Source organism: Thermobia domestica, chromosome 7 (genome assembly GCF_964235325.1).
Source record: "Thermobia domestica chromosome 7, izTheDome1.hap1.1, whole genome shotgun sequence".
Lineage (NCBI taxonomy): Eukaryota > Metazoa > Arthropoda > Insecta > Zygentoma > Lepismatidae > Thermobia > Thermobia domestica.
This window is the reverse complement of record NC_137460.1, coordinates 264,234,924-264,254,170: the sequence shown is the minus strand read 5'-3', so window position 1 is coordinate 264,254,170 and position 19,247 is coordinate 264,234,924. Positions and strand designations below refer to the sequence as shown.

Genomic DNA, 19,247 nt, shown 5'->3' with positions numbered 1-19,247 from the left:
TGGTTTCCTCTCCTGGAAAATCATTTCAAATGCATTCACTATATCCTCGGCACTTTTTGATTTTAGTGGTACAGCCCACCCGTACCGACTAAACACATCAATCACTGTAAGAATATAGCGGTAATTGTCATTATAGTTTTGAAGTGATTGTAAATCATTTAAATCACATTCCCATTGATCATCAATATTGTTGATAAGATAAAAATCTCTACGGAAACGACGACGCACAGGACAGTGTAACGTGTAGGTAGGTTGTTTGTTTAACCAAAGTTTTATTTTGGCTAGAGGTATAGATTTTCCTGTGGCTTGCCATAATTTCTTTGCAGTAGAAAACGATGCAGGATGTGCTGGATTGTAATAAATGGATTTCAACTTTTTGTTCATGGTTTGTACGTTGACCATTGTGGAATAATACGTTTTCTTTTTGGTCGGACTTCTAAAACATCATCATCATCTTCTTCTTCTTCTTCTTCTCCGGAAGAAAATAATTCAGGTGCCGGTTTTGGTGGTGCAGATCCTTCAGATGCTGTTGTACTATTATGCTTGACAATATAGTTTAATCTTCGTGGATTACCAATCAATTCTTGAGGTGTGTTTGACGATGCAAGGTAGTTGCAAAACAATTCCCAGCCTTGAGGATTAGAATGTTTCCTCGGTCGAGTCACATCACACATTAAATCTACAATATTGGATCCCTGTAGTTTATTATCGTTGATGTACACTGTTCCTTTATGATCCCACGTAATTGCGTCATCTTGTTTTAAACGACGGAATAGTAGTTCGGCTTTCTTACGATACATTTGTGGTATTGCGGCTAAAATTTCTTGTTTCGTGCTATCGTCAACATTCGGGACGTCACCATCAGGTTTCATTGATGTAATTGTAAGTGGTATTGGTTCTTCTTGTTTACGTATCACATAAAGATATTTCTGTAATATTCTATTGTACTGATTCCATTTTTCTTCATCACTTGGATACGATGTATTCAATATGGATTGCATTTCACGATCGAGATTAGATTCTCGATTTTCACTCACACGGGATGATGATGCATGCATTCGTTGAAGCATTTCTGGTGGCACTAAAACCATCTTCTTGCTATGTTCCATGAAGTTTATTGTTTAAACAAAATACTGGATAACACACTTCCTACAATAGGTGCAAGTAATGCAGGTAAGAATCCTCCTTGTTGTACGGCTAAATGTTTCTTCTTTTTATCCAATGATTTTGTATTGTCTACGAGATAGCGGAGCGTGTTCTTGTAACGCTTTAATCTTGACTTCTGCGCACTTGTCAGTGGAACATTGCCTTTTAAGACATTATAACAACATTCACAAATACTATGAATTAATGAAGCGTCTGCATTGGCAATAATAGCTTTACGCAATCTTGGTTTAGCTTTGTGCAGAGCACGTAGCAAATCAGCGTGTTTCACTGTAGGAGACATCGTGACAGACTAAGTCATTCTTTTCACATGCACAATAATTTAAACATGTTTTGTTGGTACGTAAACATAATGATGCAAATCGTCGGGAAAAATATTTGTACGAAATCGCATTTCATCGGGTGTATCTTGTTTAAGATCCATCAGTAAATAGCCATGTGGATTTCTTGTTGCGTCTGCATAACTTTCTTGTAGAAACAGTGGATGCTCAGGCATGATTTGATAACTCATATGCTTGATTTGTGACTTGTCACGTGGATTTTTAAACAACACCAAATACGAACAATTTAAACTCATATTTCTATTTGCTTTACTTTGATGAAATACATTTTGTGTTATAAAAATAACACTAATATTTCGATGATGTGATCCTTTTGTGAACATATCAACAATATCACTATTCACTTCTCGCATATGGTCATCAATAATAATCAAATGTGGTCCATCTTGAGGCTGAAAATCTTTCATTCGTGGAAGTCCTTCGTGAAATTCTACTGGAACCAGCATTGTTGCATACACGTCTTGCCATTCTGCATAATACCAGTATATCTTACGAAATTTCACATTGATCATGGTTGGGAGATGTGACAGTAATCGCTTCACAAAATACGTTTTTCCACACCCACTAGGCCCTGCGAGAATACAGGTAAATGGATGTTTCCACTGTGTATCCATGATGAACACTAACACCTTGTTTCAAAAATGATGCGTATTTAAAGCGAGTACAACAATTCTTACACTCACTGGTGTGAAAAGGAAAAATCCGTTCATCTGTTTATTGAATAGTTGAAAACCGTTTATTTGTTAATCGAATAGTTGAAAACCGTTTATTTGTTAATCGAATAGTTAAAAACCGGATAAAGTTTAACGGTTAACCGTGAAAGTTGATCATTGTTTGATTTAAATTCTAATTGAAAATTTTTCGTTTGAAATTTGTTTTGAAATTTTCGTTTCAAAAATTTTGTTTGAAAATTTTTTGTTTCAAAATTTTTGTTTCAAATTTTTAGTTTGAAAATTTTTTCGTTTCAAAAAAAATATTGCTTCAAACTTTTTTGTTTTCAAAATTCTTTAGTTTGAAAAAAATTTTCGTTTCAAAATTTTTGGTTGAAAATTTTTCGTTTCAAAATTTTTTGTTTGAAAATTTTTCGTTTCAAATTTTTCTTTTGAAAATTTTTTAGTTTCAAAATTTTTGTTTCAAATGTTTTCGTTTAAAAGTTTTCGTTTCAATTTTTGTTTTGAAAAACTTTGGTTTGATTTTTTTTTAGTTTGAAAGTTGCAAAAAAAATTTAAATGCCATGAATCATTCCTATCAAAGTTTCCACCTAATTCCTAGAGAACATTGACCAGGGACCTTGTCGCGCATCAAAACCAAATCATCGATCACGTGACCGTACTACACCCGAGGGGTTATACCAAATTGAAAGAGGATACCCGTCCATACCTTATCAAATAGGATACATTGAGTCAATAACCAAACACGTGGTTGTACTAGAAAAAAATTTGGCAATAGGACCACCGAAACATATTGAAGTCCTGTACTATGCTTAAATTGGACAATTTCAGTGTACCCCTTGCCAAATTTTAAGAAGGGTGCAACAATATACCCATGTCTTATGATAGGAAATAGATCCCTGTAATCATAGGATCTCATCCAAGGGGATAAAATGGACCAAAAAACCAAATACGTGGTACAACATATTTCTTACATTTATATTTTTGGCAATTTTGTACCCCTAAAAGGGAACGAGGTGGACCATCCAAATTTATCATGATACATATTGAGGTCCTGTACTATAATAGCAAATGTTTAAATTGGGCAATTTCCAAAATTTAAGGGGTGGGCCAAGGTACTCCTCCCAAAATTTTAAAGGGGTGCACCAATGTACCCATGTCTTATGATAGGTAATGGACCCCTATACATGACCATATAACTATATAAGGTAATAGGACTTCATCAAAGGGGGATAAAATGGACCAAAAACCAAACACGTGGTACAACGTATTGCTTACGTTTATAGTTTTGGCAATTTAGTACCCCTAAAAGGGAACGAGGTGGACCACCCAAATTTTTCATAATACATATTAGGATCCTATACTATAATACCAAATGTTTAAATTGGGCAATTTCCAAAATTTAAGGGGTGGGCCAAGGTACCCCTCCCAAATTTTTCAAGGGGTGCATTAACATACCCATGTCTTATGATAGGTAATGAACCTCTGTATACGTCCATATAACCATATAGGGTAATAATACCTCATCAAAGGGGATAAATTAGGTCAGAAACCCCCGAAATTTGACTTTTTGGCAATTTTTTACCCATGAAAGGGAACGACATAGACACCCAATACTGATAGAGGTACATACTATGGTCCTAGGCTACCACACCAAATTTTTAGATTTGGCAATTTCCAAAATTTAAGGGGGGTGGTCCTATGTACCCCTGCCAAAATTTAGGGGTGGGCCAAGGTACCCCTACCGAAATTTAGAGGGGGTGGTCCTAAGTACCCCTAGGTCATTGACCCCGGGCCAAGGTCATTGACCTTTGACCTATGACGTCACAAAGGTCGGGGTCAAAGTCCAAATTTTCCTCAAGTGGGGCCCATACTACTAGCAGCGACCTCCTCGAAAAACCGCACTAATATCCTGGTCAGGTTATACCCCTACTTACACAAATGAAGAATATCCTTCTGTATCCTACTGCCATATTACCAGATTTTACTACAATGCATGAATATTGCATAAACAGGCTATTCAAAATTCCTTCTCCAATTCCTAATAAATTTATTTTCAAAATAATAAAAATTTGCAAAAGATAAAAATAAAAGGTTAAAATTTCGTAAAATACAATTACCTATGTTAAAGGCTTTAAAAAGTCGACACTGGCCTTATTTAAGGCACCATTACATCATTTGCCTAGTACGACTGAGATAAACCAGGGATAAGCGGTTGCAGAGCGCGAACCCAGGACCTGTCTAAAACGAAGTCAACGCTCTACTCAACTGCCCTACGGTCACTCGCTAATATAAAGCAATACTTTAATATAATTACCCCTAACTCAAGTAAGTAGTCAGATACATTTTCTGTTGAATTTTCCTGAATGTGATTTCTCATTAGATGAACCGGTCAAGGGTTCATTTGGAACGACACGGGTTTGTTGTTTCTCTTTTGATACCAGTTTTGGCCTCTTTCTTCCTCTGTCAATCTTCTTATGAAAATACCTTACGAAGAAAAAGAGGAGAGAACTGTCAGTTTTATTTTACCAATAATAAGCTAATTCATAATTATAAATCAAAATAAAAGTTAGTGTGCTTAAATATGAAGCAACACATTTGTATTATAATCGCGCTATTTATTCCTATTGCTTCAGACAGCTAAACATTTTCCTACTAATTGATGTCTACGTTCGGAAAAAGATCTACTTTCATATCACTGTGTTGCATAAGGATGTTAAGGCCAAATAAAATTATTTATATCCATATGTAATCTAAATAAATTAAGAAATTTATTTGAACCAAAACACCGCTTCAAAAGAAAAGTGTTTTTTTTTTTTTTTTTTTTTGCTGACCCTGTGTAGCAGAAAGATACTGGCATCCAACAAAATATTTCCCACCAGCTGTATCGAGTAATATTAAATGTTAGTAGCGTAAGTAATTTTGGGGGTCTTATAAATTACACACGAGTAGAATCGCAGTATTTACAGACAAATTGTTGAGTGGATCAGGAAAGTTTAACGAAATTATATTTGTTTGTTTAGTTTGAGATATTGCATTCCCTACTTGAGTTTGCGATACTGAGCAAGAAACACTAAATTTTCGAAGGAACCGTATATTTTATTTTTGTTTGGCCAAGTTTAAGCTAGCACCGTTCATAAAAAGAGAGAGAGAGAAATTTGTAAGTTGTACGCCCAGTTGCTAAATCTTTCCTTCGATCGCTTTCACGTTACTTTTTTTTTTACGAACTCTTGTGGAATAACAGCTAGCGCCAGGCTAATTTAAGTCCTTTCAGTTTTCGTCGTTACTTTCGTGATATAGGCCTATGAGGTGTTAAATCAAAAAAACTGGTTTAAACCAAAAAAGCCTGGATTAAACATCCCCCCAAAACGGGTTTTTGGCATTTTCAAAAACAACCATGGTTCTTGTCAACTCTGCTTACTTTTGTATATAGGAGGTTAAAAAATTCTTATTATATACATTGGTTAATCCTGTGGAATTCATAATGTAAATATGTTGAAGAAAAATTGTTTGAAATATCTTTTCGAAATTAATAGTTTATTTTCGGAGTTTTATATTATTATCAGCACCAACCACTAATTAAATGACTTTTTGTGTTATAGAGAAGCGAAACAAAGTCTCCTTTATCAATTTAAAGCAGAATTTTGAGAAAAAAGCCCACAATTTCCCAAGCAAAAAAGAGAAGCAGAAAAAACCGAGTTTTTTTTCCAAAAACGCCGGTTTTTTTCGAGCCCTTGCATCTCTAGCGTTATATTGAGGACTACATGAAAATACAAAAAAGTACCAAAGTGTACTACACTGGGTTACACTGGGTTGTACTACACTAGATTACATTACTTGAGCCTAGGTTAGGTTCAGTTACCTTCATAACAGAGCCATGTAAACTTTTAGAATTTACATGGCATAAAAAATTACTATTGCGTATAAACACGGTGTCCGGATGTATGCTACAGTGCTGGGTGCGTCCGGAGGAAGCAGGCATGTCAGCGATGGTGGGTATGGAAGTTGGTAGTGAAACAGATAGTTTTTGGCAATGATACTAGCTTCAATAGCACTTCATATTAGTAAAGCTCCACTTGTAAACAGTATACTGTGTCTTTTACAGAATTTCAACAACTGACATTCGTTATTTTTGTGTAATTCTATAAAACGCAAACAAGATATTTCACAATCTTGACATATACGCGCTATTACCACACTGTCTTTCCCACCACTAATCATAGCAAGTGTACTTCTCCGCCAAACAGTCACTTCCGCCTCCATATACAGTATCCCTTACAATATCAAACACAGCCTACAGAAATCACTGTTCCCCTCACCTGACTTTCACTTACTCTTCCTCTCAAACCAAAATAAATTCTCCAATTTACCTTGTAAATTTCCAAAAATTGGTCCGGCGATACAATACTTACGCGGTAAAGTATTTTCACAAGCACAAGGAACAGGGATTTAGTAAACGTTACCTTGAACGTAAGCACCAGAAGCCATAAACACAACCTATACAAACCAGTGAGGTGCAGGTGCACGTAACCATGTACTTACCCTTGCACTTTCAATTCCATACTCTTGATTTTCCTACATATGTTAATGGCACCCACGGAACAGTGGGAATATTATTCAGATAAAGTCACGAAAATTAGCATGTTGTGCATGTTTTTTTTTAAAAAAACTAATTTAAAATTTACATTTTGTAATCAGCTTAACCATGAAAAATTGTTTCAAAGGAACTATGGCTTAAATTACTGTTTGACTACTGAAATATAATATACATTTTAGACAATTTTATCCATATTTCATTTAAAATATCCAGATACATTTATAAATACAAAATATACCATTTACTTTTATATGTGACTCGTTTGATTGGTTGCTGGAATCTTTCCAATCTTCATTCAAATAATGCACAGACAACACATCAACCGATAACACACAATATGGCGTATGTTCATGTTACCTTATTGTCATGGGTACATTCTTCGGTACGAATTTACTGAACCCATAAATCTTCTATGTATCCACTAATTGATGGGTAAGAGGCTGTGATGCGGTGTGTACCCACTAAAGTCTTCGTTACATTGAATTCTCAAACGTACATCAGCGAAGTACCTTCTATTTCATGGGTACTTGTGCAAAATCATGGGTACTGCTTTTAGAGTGTATCAGCAGTGGAACAACTGACCGGTCGAAGATTTATCGTGAGTAAGTGAAACATTAATTATTCGAGCCACCAAGCCACTATTTTATTGAAGGAAAGCAAATAGAAATGAAATGAAAGGTAGAAAGAATCAAATAAAATTGAACAAAAGCTAGTTGACCGCTTGTAATCTCCTAATGTTCTCTTAATTTGTGTAATTCATATTCAGCAACACATGCTTTGCACGGTTTAATTAGGTTTTTTTTGAGTTGTACCGTAAAGTGGTTTCTTTTTTATTTGTTAATATTTGTGTTGAAATTAATAATTTTCACATATTTCTATTTTACGGTCAACCGTATGTGCCCAGCTTCGGGTTTTGGATAAGATATAAGTTCGGATGTAATTGTCATTTGCCGTAGTAAAGCTGGGGTGAATGCTTAGGTTTATAGAGTTTTAACAACGGCAAAAAAAAAAAAAAAAGATTACAAACACATGGTGACCATGACAGGACAAAATCATCAATATTCGGATGTAATTGTGCCCGAAGATACTACTGATTTACTTGGTAAACACGACAGTATTTAGACCAGGTATTGTAGTGTTTACGTATAGAATCCAGAGTTTGAGTCACGTAGTATATGTAGCAGACTAGTTAAATTTAATTTCCTTGGAAATTGTTGAAACTTGTGAAAAAGGAAAGAGAAAATAATAAGCAGGCTTTAAATAACATAAAGTAAATTTAATTACTATAGGAATATTACTAGTATAAGTTTTTCGTAAGACATTAAAATATAACATTTTTATCTTTGTTCGCAAAGTTTTTCTCCCGTCAACTTCCAATATTACGCACAGATGAATAAACACCAATCAGCTGATCACAGCCGAACACACACCAATATAGACATAACCTTCTGTTTGCACCTTTATTTATACTTATGCTAAGAATATTGTGAGAAAATAATTATAGAATACGTGTTAAGATATGAAAAAATAAATTAATAAGTTTCGAGAAGTGTCAAAAAAGAGAAGGTTTTGTGCAATTGAAATAATGACACATTAGTTTCAGAAAGTTGTTTGTTTGCACTTTGTTGTTGACGTTAGGCGTTCGTATTTTTCACTTTTATATTGTGAATTAGTTGTTTGTAAGTTAAATAAATATAGAGAGTAGAATTATATTAGAACAAATTCAAGCATTGTTAGAGAAACAGTCTGCTAAATTAGAGCAGAAACTAGAAAATAACAGTGAACGTTTAAAACATAAAATTGAAAACAATAGAGAATGAGTAGATGAATTAATAGGCGAATGCAAACAGTCAATAACAGAATCAGCAAATGAATGTAAACAGTGCATAAAAAAAAAAAATAGCGAAAGAGTGGACGTAGAATTGAGTTGAATTAGAAAGTAGACTTGATGGTTTGAGTAGTACGATTAGTGATTACTGAATTCAATAATACGATTACTGAAATACGTTTGGAATTAGCTAGCCTAACCAAACGCGTTGAATCACTTAGCGAAGAATATAGGAAAAGTGTTGGGCAAGTACAGGCATCCATACAAGCGGTAGAGATGGAGTGTAGGCAGACCACCGACGCCCAACAGCGTGATATTGATACCTTGAAAGAGGAATTGCAACGGCTAAAAGGCCAAGTAGAGAAAATAGAAGAACACCAGGTGTTCACAGACAGAAAATGCGAGATTGTTAGTTTTTGTATGAATAGACGGGAAAGTGCCGTACGCGAATTAAACGGATATGTAAAGGAACTCGCGGAAAAGACAGGTGAGATAGGTGAAGAAGTACATTCGCAACGGCAAATTCTAAAACTTAACATTGAACGGTCAGATGGAACCGAACAAGCCTTAGAAAGTTTCAGTGAACACCATAGAGCTACTGTTGAAATGATAATGGAGAATTTTGAGAAATTGCCCGCTGCTATCATAAAATCCGAACATGATCAAAATATTACTCAGGAAAAGCATAGATTAGAGAGAGTAAATCGTAAATTATTAGTACGACAGGAACATATTGATAAATTGCGACAATTGCATATTGATACACGTACGTCACCACATAAAGAGAATCAATTCGATCATGAGTACCATGGCTCACATTATCAAAGTGAAGGATTTGAATCCGACGGTCCCCTAGTGTATTTGTGAATATGTAATATTTGGCATAATTTGATTGAAATTTGTCGTGACATCCTCATATATATATATATACCTTCTGCGTGTGAGTGTCCCCCTCCAAATATACAGAGAAATGGGCGCCCTTGCGTAGTACTATATACCTAGGTACTTGCTAGAAATTACAGAAGGTTATTCGCTTTATACCCACCCATTTTCGATTCTGTGCTGCCACCTAACGTATCATACTGGAATTATAGTCACCTTACAAGGGCAGTGTTTGTCTGGCCCGGCATACTAGCAGACAGTTAAAGATGCTTTTATCATGGAATCTGGAAAGTCCTCAAAACTTTTCCTTCTGTTCTTTGAGATATTTGTTAGAGATTTATGGCCCCGTTACATGAAAATCAACGTTGCTACTTCTCTCTATTGTCCCTTTCTTCTATCTTCCATTCATTGTTTTTTTTAATGCTGAGTTTTGTTGTTTACGAAAAGTTACGGAAGTACGGCAACATTGAAGAGAATGACAGCGCACGCGCTGCTTATGATCAGCCCTAGGTTTTGGGGGGAAGTATGTAGTGTTTGGGCGTGAGTGATGGTAGTGACTGTTATCAAATGGCACCGAAAATCAACGTCTTATTCCACGAGACGCTTACACATACACACAAAAGCCACAACCAGTTAGTGTTCTCAAGTGAAAAAATTGTGTTAAAATATTAAATTGTTCGCACTAACTATTTTAAGACGCGGCACAAGTCACAATCAAAAGTAGCACTTGAAGCAATAATAGCACGTATATTAAATAAAATTAGTATGCGCAACGGGAGTTCAACAGTCAATCAAACCGCAATGGCATACATAAATACAGGATTTGCTATTCCCGCTAAAACGATAAAGATGGATGGATACCTTCTGAAACACGAGAATAGCGGTATATGAGAGTGAGCGACACTAGCGGCAAAGGATCTCACTTGAATGAAGTCTGAACTGAAACAGTATACATCCGGGTTCCATTTGCCATTCCTCCGGCTGCTACAAACAAACAAACAATTGCCTAGAGAGCGATCGTGGCTATGGAAATAAGCAGTGTTGCCAATTTAGCGACTTTGTCGTTAGAACTAACGGCTTTTGGAAGTGTCTAACGACAAAAATTTTTATTTAGCGCCTAGCGACATTTAGGAATTCAAATATTTTGTTCTATATTTATATTAAAGTATCCAAAATTTTGCAGTTCGTGATATTAATAATGACTTTTACACACTCGGTTGCACTACTGCTATGAGCAACCTACTTCGTTGGATTCATCGCTGCTATGAGGATTATGCCCTTCTTCACTGCGGTTCGGAAATCCGGGAATTTCCCGTATCTAATTAGTTGCGTAATAGCTGGTAACCTCTTGCATTGGACAGTGCATACAGTGACAGTGACGCTGGAGAACATTGTGCTTTTCTGGTTCAGTGTAGTGCGTGTGATTTATATATTAATTGAACTGCGGTTGTTCTTAATATAAATTATACAGAAATTTCGTGGGGTGAGTTCGGTGAAGTGTTCCAATACGAGAGCAACATGCATTCCCCAACTACCCCAAAAGATAATCGTTCTCAATAAGAGGGAATGGGGAAAAGTGATCCAAAATTTTAAGTATTTGCAATCTTTCAATGTTATATATTTATTAATTTTGTATTCTTGAAAGCGCATAGTGCAGGAATTTTTTTTAAAAGAAAAAATACTCGAGTCTCCCATTGTATATGAAAAATATTTACATTATTTTAATTCCTTTGTAAAATTGTATAGCGACTTTTCTAGCGACTTGAGAGGAGGAGGCGTTTAGCGACTTCTAGCGACTTTAGAGTACTAAACTAGCGACATTTCAGACTGGCGAGTTGGCAACAGTGGAAATAAGAAACTGCAGAAGAAGATGATTTTAAATATAAAGTTGCTTTTGTGAACGTTCTTGTAAATCATTTCATTAACACTGGCAACATAAAATACAAGGGGAGTATAAGAACTGTGTTATATTCTTATTAGATTTCAATTCACAATGGCTGGTGAGGCGTCTGTTAAGTTGGAATTCATGTGCAAAGAAGAAATTGCTTTTGACTTACCTCAGGAAGATCCTCTCGAAGGGAAAGGGTGGACATACGAACTGATGACTGACAAGAAAGAGTTAATATTATCCACAACGGAAGGAGAGGAAACAATGGACAAGGATACAGCTATGTGTTCTTTGGATGTGAAACTAAACGTTGATAGGGTGAAACCAGAAGAAGATGATTCTGAATTTGAAAGGAATATAGAAACGCCTAGAAAAATAGTGGTTCAGGAGATTTGCGCGTCGTACTCTAATGACTCCCAACAATTAACAACAAAAAGTTTAAATTCATTTCGCCCAGAAAGGTAATGTTCAATTTTTCATATACTAATTGGCTCACATTGATAATACGGTTACATGCGTTTGGAAAGTTTGTTGGCTAAAAGCAATACTTCACGAGAAATATTTAGGTATGGGAGATATCTCGAACCTAAGTTAGTAACCTACAATTAGAAAATTGCAAGGCACAGATAGACAAGCTGTAAACCAATAAAAAATAAATCTTATGTAGTTCAGTTCTTGATAAACTAAATATTTCTTTATTATTGATTACACACTTCTCACTAATTGTTGCACATATTTAAAATATGGGTGCTCGACAATATTGTTTTATTTATATAGAGACTTACGTAAGATAAGAAATCGTGTGAATGGTGTTTATCCTAATATTTAGCAAATTTAAACGTGGAATGTATTAAATTGGAACAAAAACTATGGACGTTTGTGTTTTTACTTAGAATTTTGCTCAAAGGTGTCTAGCCACATTAGTAAAATACAAATAAAGAATATTTTAACCATCAATGGATGTTCGATAATTGTAGAGGTCCATACATCAAACCATTTCAAAGCTGCACTCATTTCTTTCAAGGAAGTTGACATCTTACATTCCCAGGAATCATTTCTAGAGTATGGACCTAAATTTCTCAATATATAATCACTTTAGGCGCTTAGTGAACGTACATGATATGTGAATTATTGTACAAACAACGCTAACCAGCATGTGCTAGATGGCCGGTAAAAATAAGGTTGCTATGCAGATTAGGGCATTACGACGAATGTTGGTAAACGAGGATAGCGCAAAATTCTGTATTTAGTATAAACTTACATGTCTTACGTGTTGAATGTGTCCTTGTACCTTCCTAAGTATTTTATAGGTAACATCCTGAAATGCTTTCTTTGCTTGTATATTTGTGTTCCAAATTAGCACAATATATTAGGGACGTAATTCCTTAGTTATATGAATTTATTCCTTCCCAAACGTTTTTCTAGTTTTGTGTCATGATTTGCCACATTGAATTTTGATATTTCATTTCGTCTACAGTGGTGACTAGCTACCGTAACACGGGGTTACTTTGCACATCGGGCATTACTTCCCACAAAATATGGAAAGAGATTCAGTCATCTGTTATTACAACCCTGAACTGTAAACAGATTGGTGGTAGTTCAAATTTTTCTCACTGGGTGTCTCTTACAGTCATATGGTACTATGTTACTGTGGCGTCACATATTCTGTCTGCTTGTATGTGTGGAATGCGGTGAGCAGGTAATTGAATTTTGGTTTCATGGCGACGATCGTGGCAACTATTCTACAACCAACTTTACTGAATAAATAACTTAGATCTTTTCATTTTTAGTAGTTTAACAAATTTGGATTTGTGCTTTTTACAATTTAGAAATTTATAAGAACATCCCTAGGTGGAGACTACAAATAAAGTTTCAATTCGTACTATTTCAAGCGCTTTCCAATTCGATTTTTTTTTTTTTTGTGCTGCTCTGAGCCTATCGTAGAAGTATGTATTTGACATCCAGCTATTCCTAGTAAAAGAGGCAAGTAGCTCGCGAGTTTTTTTTTTTTTTTTTTTTTTTTTTTTAAATTAAGAAGGAAGTATTAATGTCCGTACTGACAAACAATGAAAGACATTTTAATCGTAGGTTTAAAGTTGTTTCAAACTTCGTGATCAGAACGGCTCCTACTCTGCGGATTGTATAATTTGAAGACGTTTCATTTCTTTAGAGTGAAATAAATTGAGATCTTATTTGAATATATAAAGGAACGTAAGAATATCTCAGGTACAAACCATGAAAAATTTCCCAACCATTCTATTTTTAACATCTTTCAATCTTTAATTGGTATTGCCAGTTATTTTGCTTCTAACTGCAGTGAACGTAATTTGAGATCACGTCTTTCTTATTAGGTGAGCGAAATAAATTTTGTTACTCTGCTTTTAGATTTTACATAGAAGTGAGAATGGCCATAGATGCAAGTCCCGCAGGATTTTGTGTTCTTTTTGTTTAAGAACAGTTTTGAAATAGAAGATTAAGAATAGATTTATCAATACAAAATAACTATGCAAAGTATCTCTTTTGACAAAATAGAATCTTAATATGTTTCAAAAATGTGCCCGACGTTGGTTTCTTCTTTTTGGGTTCCCTTTAAAGGGGGGTGGTCATTATGACTACAAATCGATTTCTAAGTAACGTTAGTTTCAATTTTTGTTATGGAGCAGCAGCATTTTATCAGACAATGTTCTCGTTGTACTGTTGAAAAGGGTATTTTGTAAACGACTTTTCGTTTGTAGATCATCATTATTATTTAAATTCATTTCAGAACGATGTTAAATCAAATTTCATTGTGGGTTAATGAGATGTACTCATAAAATGCCAGCGAAGCGTTATTTATTTATTTATAAATTAGCCTTTTTAGAGTCCAGATTAAGAATATCATAAATACGGTATTATTAAATACATCCCGCTTTTCGAACAAAATTTCTTAGTATGATAGAAAACTACATCGTATAAGCTGCATTTCATTCTTGAATTTAGGTTTACATTAGTAAAGCACGATGATGGTTGAGTCCAAGTTTTTATGAGACAAAGATTTAAACTGCTTCAAGAAAAATTATTTTCCACTTTCCACGGGGTAATATACTCTATAATCCAATCGAAAGTGCAGGAACGTGAGAGTAAAACGATCCAAGACCAGGGTTTGCCCAAGTGGGCCCAGCCCGAAAAAACCCAGCGGGTTTTTTCCTGTTGGACCCACCTGAAAAAACCCGCGTTAAAACCCACCTGGGTTTTTGAGCTTTTTGTTAGTATATTATTGTTACAACTAAGGTGATCACATTGAAAGTTATTTTTATCAGATTTTGAACTTTCTTTGGGCGAATTAGATGCTTTCACTTTAAGGTAGACAAAATTCAACATAAGACCTTTGTAAATTTCGGAATAAACAGAATGAATGAATAAAAAACTTCCCTTACCTTGAGATAATTATAGAACAAATTAATGTGTGGATTATGCTTATAGCGTATTTGAAGTAAAATAAGCAATTCTATATTTTAGAGAAGTACTTTCCGTGAATAGTGTGCTTGCTGACTCGGCGCCGCCGAGAGACGTTATCCCTCATACGTTGACGGGTTTAAAATCATAGGTGCCGGTACTAACAGTAAATATGTAAATACATTAGTAAACCTATTAGTATTATTTCTTACCTTTGGTGGTAACAAAAGTATTCAGAAAAATTTGGTTTTCCAACAACAGTCATTTGTTGCTACCCTTCAAATAAGCATTCTGTAGAATCAACACCAGCAATAGCATAAAAATTCTTGTCAAAATTAAGAAGCTTAATGCTCGGAGCTCCCAAGACTACGTAACGCTTACTATTTCAAGTGCTGAATTCAAACTTCAGTGTTAATTGAACTTTCGATGTACAGTAAAGCAAGCTGCATTTTCAGGGAAAACCTGTCGTGAAAGAAGTGTTCGGGAAATTCGTGCAATTGAATGCGCAAAGCATCGGAAGTGAATACTTCAACAATAAAAATATTTATTTTACGCTGGAAGATATTTAATTTCATTTATTACATTTTGAAACATTTAGTTTATAAAATATGAATTTATAGGCCCATCTTTGTTAATTGTTTTAAATTAATTTTCGGAAAAGAATAGGGTTGGTTTTTCACCGGCCTGGCCGGAAATATTTCTGTTATTTTGATTAAAGCCGGTGACCGGTGCAAATTTCTTACCAGCCCATTTATGACCAGATCCAAATCCAAAACTGACCTTTCACCATCTATCAACGATTAATATATTTTGTTCATCTGCTTACATAATTTTGAAGAGATGACACGGACTGTATCACGGAAAATTTGAAATTTATTTGTAAGGAACTTTATACATTTATTGAGAGTAATAAAAAAGGACTTCTTAAAGCAATTTACTGTAGTGAAGTGCAAGTTTAAAGAATAAATTTCATTTTCCAAATCCAAAATTGTCAAGTAAAGATTAATTTATTCATTTGTTTCGATAATTTTAAATAAGTGGTGATAAATACAAAAAAAAAAAAAAAAAAAAAAATCAATGCCGATTTCAGTTTCTCATTTATAGTAAGGATAGCCAATCCTGGAATTCGGAAAAATTTCTGAACTCTGAAATTTTTCGAAATTCGGAAAGTGATATTTCCGGAATCCGGAAAATTTTGGCCATTCCTAATTTATAGCATTAAGATTATTATTGAATGTACCGAGGATTTGCAGAATACAGGTGCTAATGCACTTTTGTTCACGATAGTATTTTCCTCCCCATGGGGGAGGTGGTCCGAACAGAGATACGTTACACTTAGACCTATATCATAGGGAATTTTGCGTTGCGGGGGTGCGGTTTTTCTACTTTCCATAGTTGGCAAACACTAGAAAAGAACCGTCTTGCAACAAGTGCTTGGGAAATTCCTGTAATTGAACGCACAAAGCATCGAAAGTGAACTTCAACAATAAAACCATTTATTTTACGTTGACAAATATTTATTTCATGTAAGACATTTTGATGAATTACGTCTTTGTTTCAAATTAATTCAACTATTTGGTATTCATATTTGCCGAACGTCACTCAGGCTCCTGGGATGATCTACATTTGTTCGTTTGTCTGCCTGTACTACACAGTGTTCAACTTTCGGTCTTTTAAATTTTCAGGATACAAACTGGAGACACTAAATTTTCTGCATAGATTTTGGCGGCATACGATCGTAAAATTACAAAATGGCTCTTTTAAAGAAAATAGCGGATATCCACGCTACAAAGGGCAGTTTTCGGTCTTTCAAGTTAAAATTATCAGAGTAAAAACACGAGAGACTAAATTAGCTGTATATATTTTGGCGGCATAAAATTTCAAAATGGCGGCCATTATTCAAAATAGCGTGTATCCATGCTACAGGGTACAATTTTCTGACTTTTTAAGTTCAAATTTTGAGGGTAGAAGCACGAGACATTCTAAATTTGCTGTATAGATTTTTTCGGCTATCCAAAAAAAAATTTCAATATGGCGGCCATTTTTGCAAAACAGCAGAGAATAGAAAAATGTTGCAAGTTGTGATAATGACAATCTTGAAATGTAAATCATTTTTTAACATTTTTACCCCAAAGACATTGAAATATTTCGAAAAAAACCAATTATACCCGATAAAACCCAATTAAACCCGAAAATACCCTTAAAAACCCACATAGGCCCAGGTGGGTTGGGTTTTTTCAAAAATACCCGGGTTTTTTCAAACCCTGTCCAAGACAGACGAAAAGGTTATGGAGCTAATGGTTTATAGTTTACTTGTGTATCAGTTTTCTGATATATTTTGTGTTTCCACGTATTTTTCCCTTTCTTTAATTTGCACTTTTCTCAATTTTTAAGATTTTTTCACACCATTTTAGACTAAATTCCACCAAGATATGAGTTTCCTATCATTTTGTCTGTACTTGTGTGTATTGATAGCTTTTCCCATAGTTCATACTGCCTTTTTGGACAGGTCTATATTTTTGCTCTTGTAAACGCAAAGTTGAAAACGCTGAGCTATTCCATATAAAATCAGGAAGTTCACGAGTGAAGCCTTAAAAATTAAAGTTAGATTTTATGTTTCAAATGAAATTGACGCTTGTTTGATTTGCACTTTCTGATGGCTCAAAGCTCATAGGATACAGGCTTGCGTGTCGTTTCTAAGCTTGCGCATCACCCTTTACAAGAATTTCCATTAACAAACCTGGATTTCTTTAATTTGTACTATTGTTTTCTTTTGAGATTTTACCCTGCATTTTCCGTTTTTTGTTGACTACTTACAGCCTTATCTCGGGCACTTGCGTAATGCCTTTTTCATTCTTGTAATTGTCTATTTCCTTTGTTTCTTTTTCTGGTTAGTTATAACTCAGTAGGTTACGAAAATGCATTTTGAATTTTGCATCGTCCCTGAATTTTAAACTCAATCTTTTTCTCCTTCGTTTCCTTCTGCTTTTTAACCCTTAATAGGAAATATGTGTATGTCAGACACCTATGGTCTTTCTTTGTATTACATTGACAACACTGATTCACTCAATGTATCGGTTCTCTCAGTACCTTCCCATTATTTAGTTGTATGTGTGTCGCAGTAGTCCTTTGTTGGCGTAATGTCTGAGTGAACATTTATCGATGATTTTGGAAAGAGGCACACATTTCCATTATCGTTTATATTTTTGCGTGATTATTGGTCACACATTTCCTGAAGAGAGTTTTGCTTTCAAAAATTTTTGTGGTTTACTTTTATTTACCTTGAAATAGAAGCTATAGAGCTCTTTAAACATACTATTTTGTTTGTATGAGATTTTATGTATTTGCAAAATATAGACCTAGTACCTCGAGAAAGAAATTTAAGAATGAAACTCTAAGTACAGGAGATCCTTATTTCACGGCAAAAATTCCAAAAATGCTGAAAGTACAGAAGGAATTTATATTATTGTTTTCAGTAGCTTCTGACTGAGACGCGTAATTTTTTCCTCAAAGTCAAGAATTACCTACTGACAGTGAGGGCGATACCAATTCTGATACAGTGCCAGGTGTGAGGTCAAGTAGTAACAGAACTGTCAATGCGAGCAGCCCTAGTCAATTTTCACGTGATAACGAAGGCCTTAGATACAGAGGTAAAAACAGGTTTGTTTGGAATTGAAATGAACCACTAAGAAACCGAAGGGCTCTTCATCAAAACATAGTCAGAGGGATGCCTGGTATAGTCACCCATGTAAGAAATCTGGGGAAAAAAATCCTGTCTAACTTATGTGATGATGATATAATTCAGGACATTTCAATATGAAGTTGGAAGAAAATCGAAACAAATGTGAAGTAAATTAGAGCAAAGTCAAACTACAGATCTACTGACCTATCTGAAAATAAAGCCCTGATTGCTCTCCTAATATTGTGTTCTATTCGCAAATCAGGATACGAAGACATGTGTTCACCATTTTCAAGACACTTTGGGTCGACCTCTATTTAAAGCTATCATGTTCTTTAAACTTTTCCAAGCTCCTGGACAAATAGCACATTTGAACAGGGCAGCTACATGTGGACAAATAGCATATTTGCAGGGTAGTAATGTGTAGAATTATACTAGCTTAAAATTTGTCAGTTTTTAAATTTATGCACTATTTTTATTTAGATATTGAAATATTTTCCGAATTTATATTACAATAAAACCGAATTGTTATATTTAATTCTCGTTTATCATATTTTGCTCGAAGTACAAAATATAAAGTTTCATTATTCTACATTACATATACGTTTTTTAAAAAAGATATTGCTTTATACATGTCCGTGTCCCACAGTCACGCATTTCCTGTAAGCGAACAAAAATAACGTTCCTTGTTAAGGGTTAAGATATTTTTTGAATTTAAAAATTACTCTAATAGCATATATTTTACAAAAATGGAAATCTTAA

General features: G+C 34.7%; 1 protein-coding gene across 1 annotated transcript in view; it reads left to right on the top strand.

The window, feature by feature from the left end:
• The first annotated feature begins 10,963 nt into the window (after nucleotides 1–10,963).
• LOC145690883 (uncharacterized) overlaps nucleotides 10,964–19,247 on the top strand; it is a 46,094-nt gene continuing 37,810 nt past the window's right edge. The window contains exon 1 of the mRNA XM_081766288.1: nucleotides 10,964–11,832. Coding sequence (XP_081622414.1) covers nucleotides 11,477–11,832 — 356 coding nt within the window. The 5' untranslated portion in view covers nucleotides 10,964–11,476. The remainder of the gene's footprint in view (nucleotides 11,833–19,247) is intronic.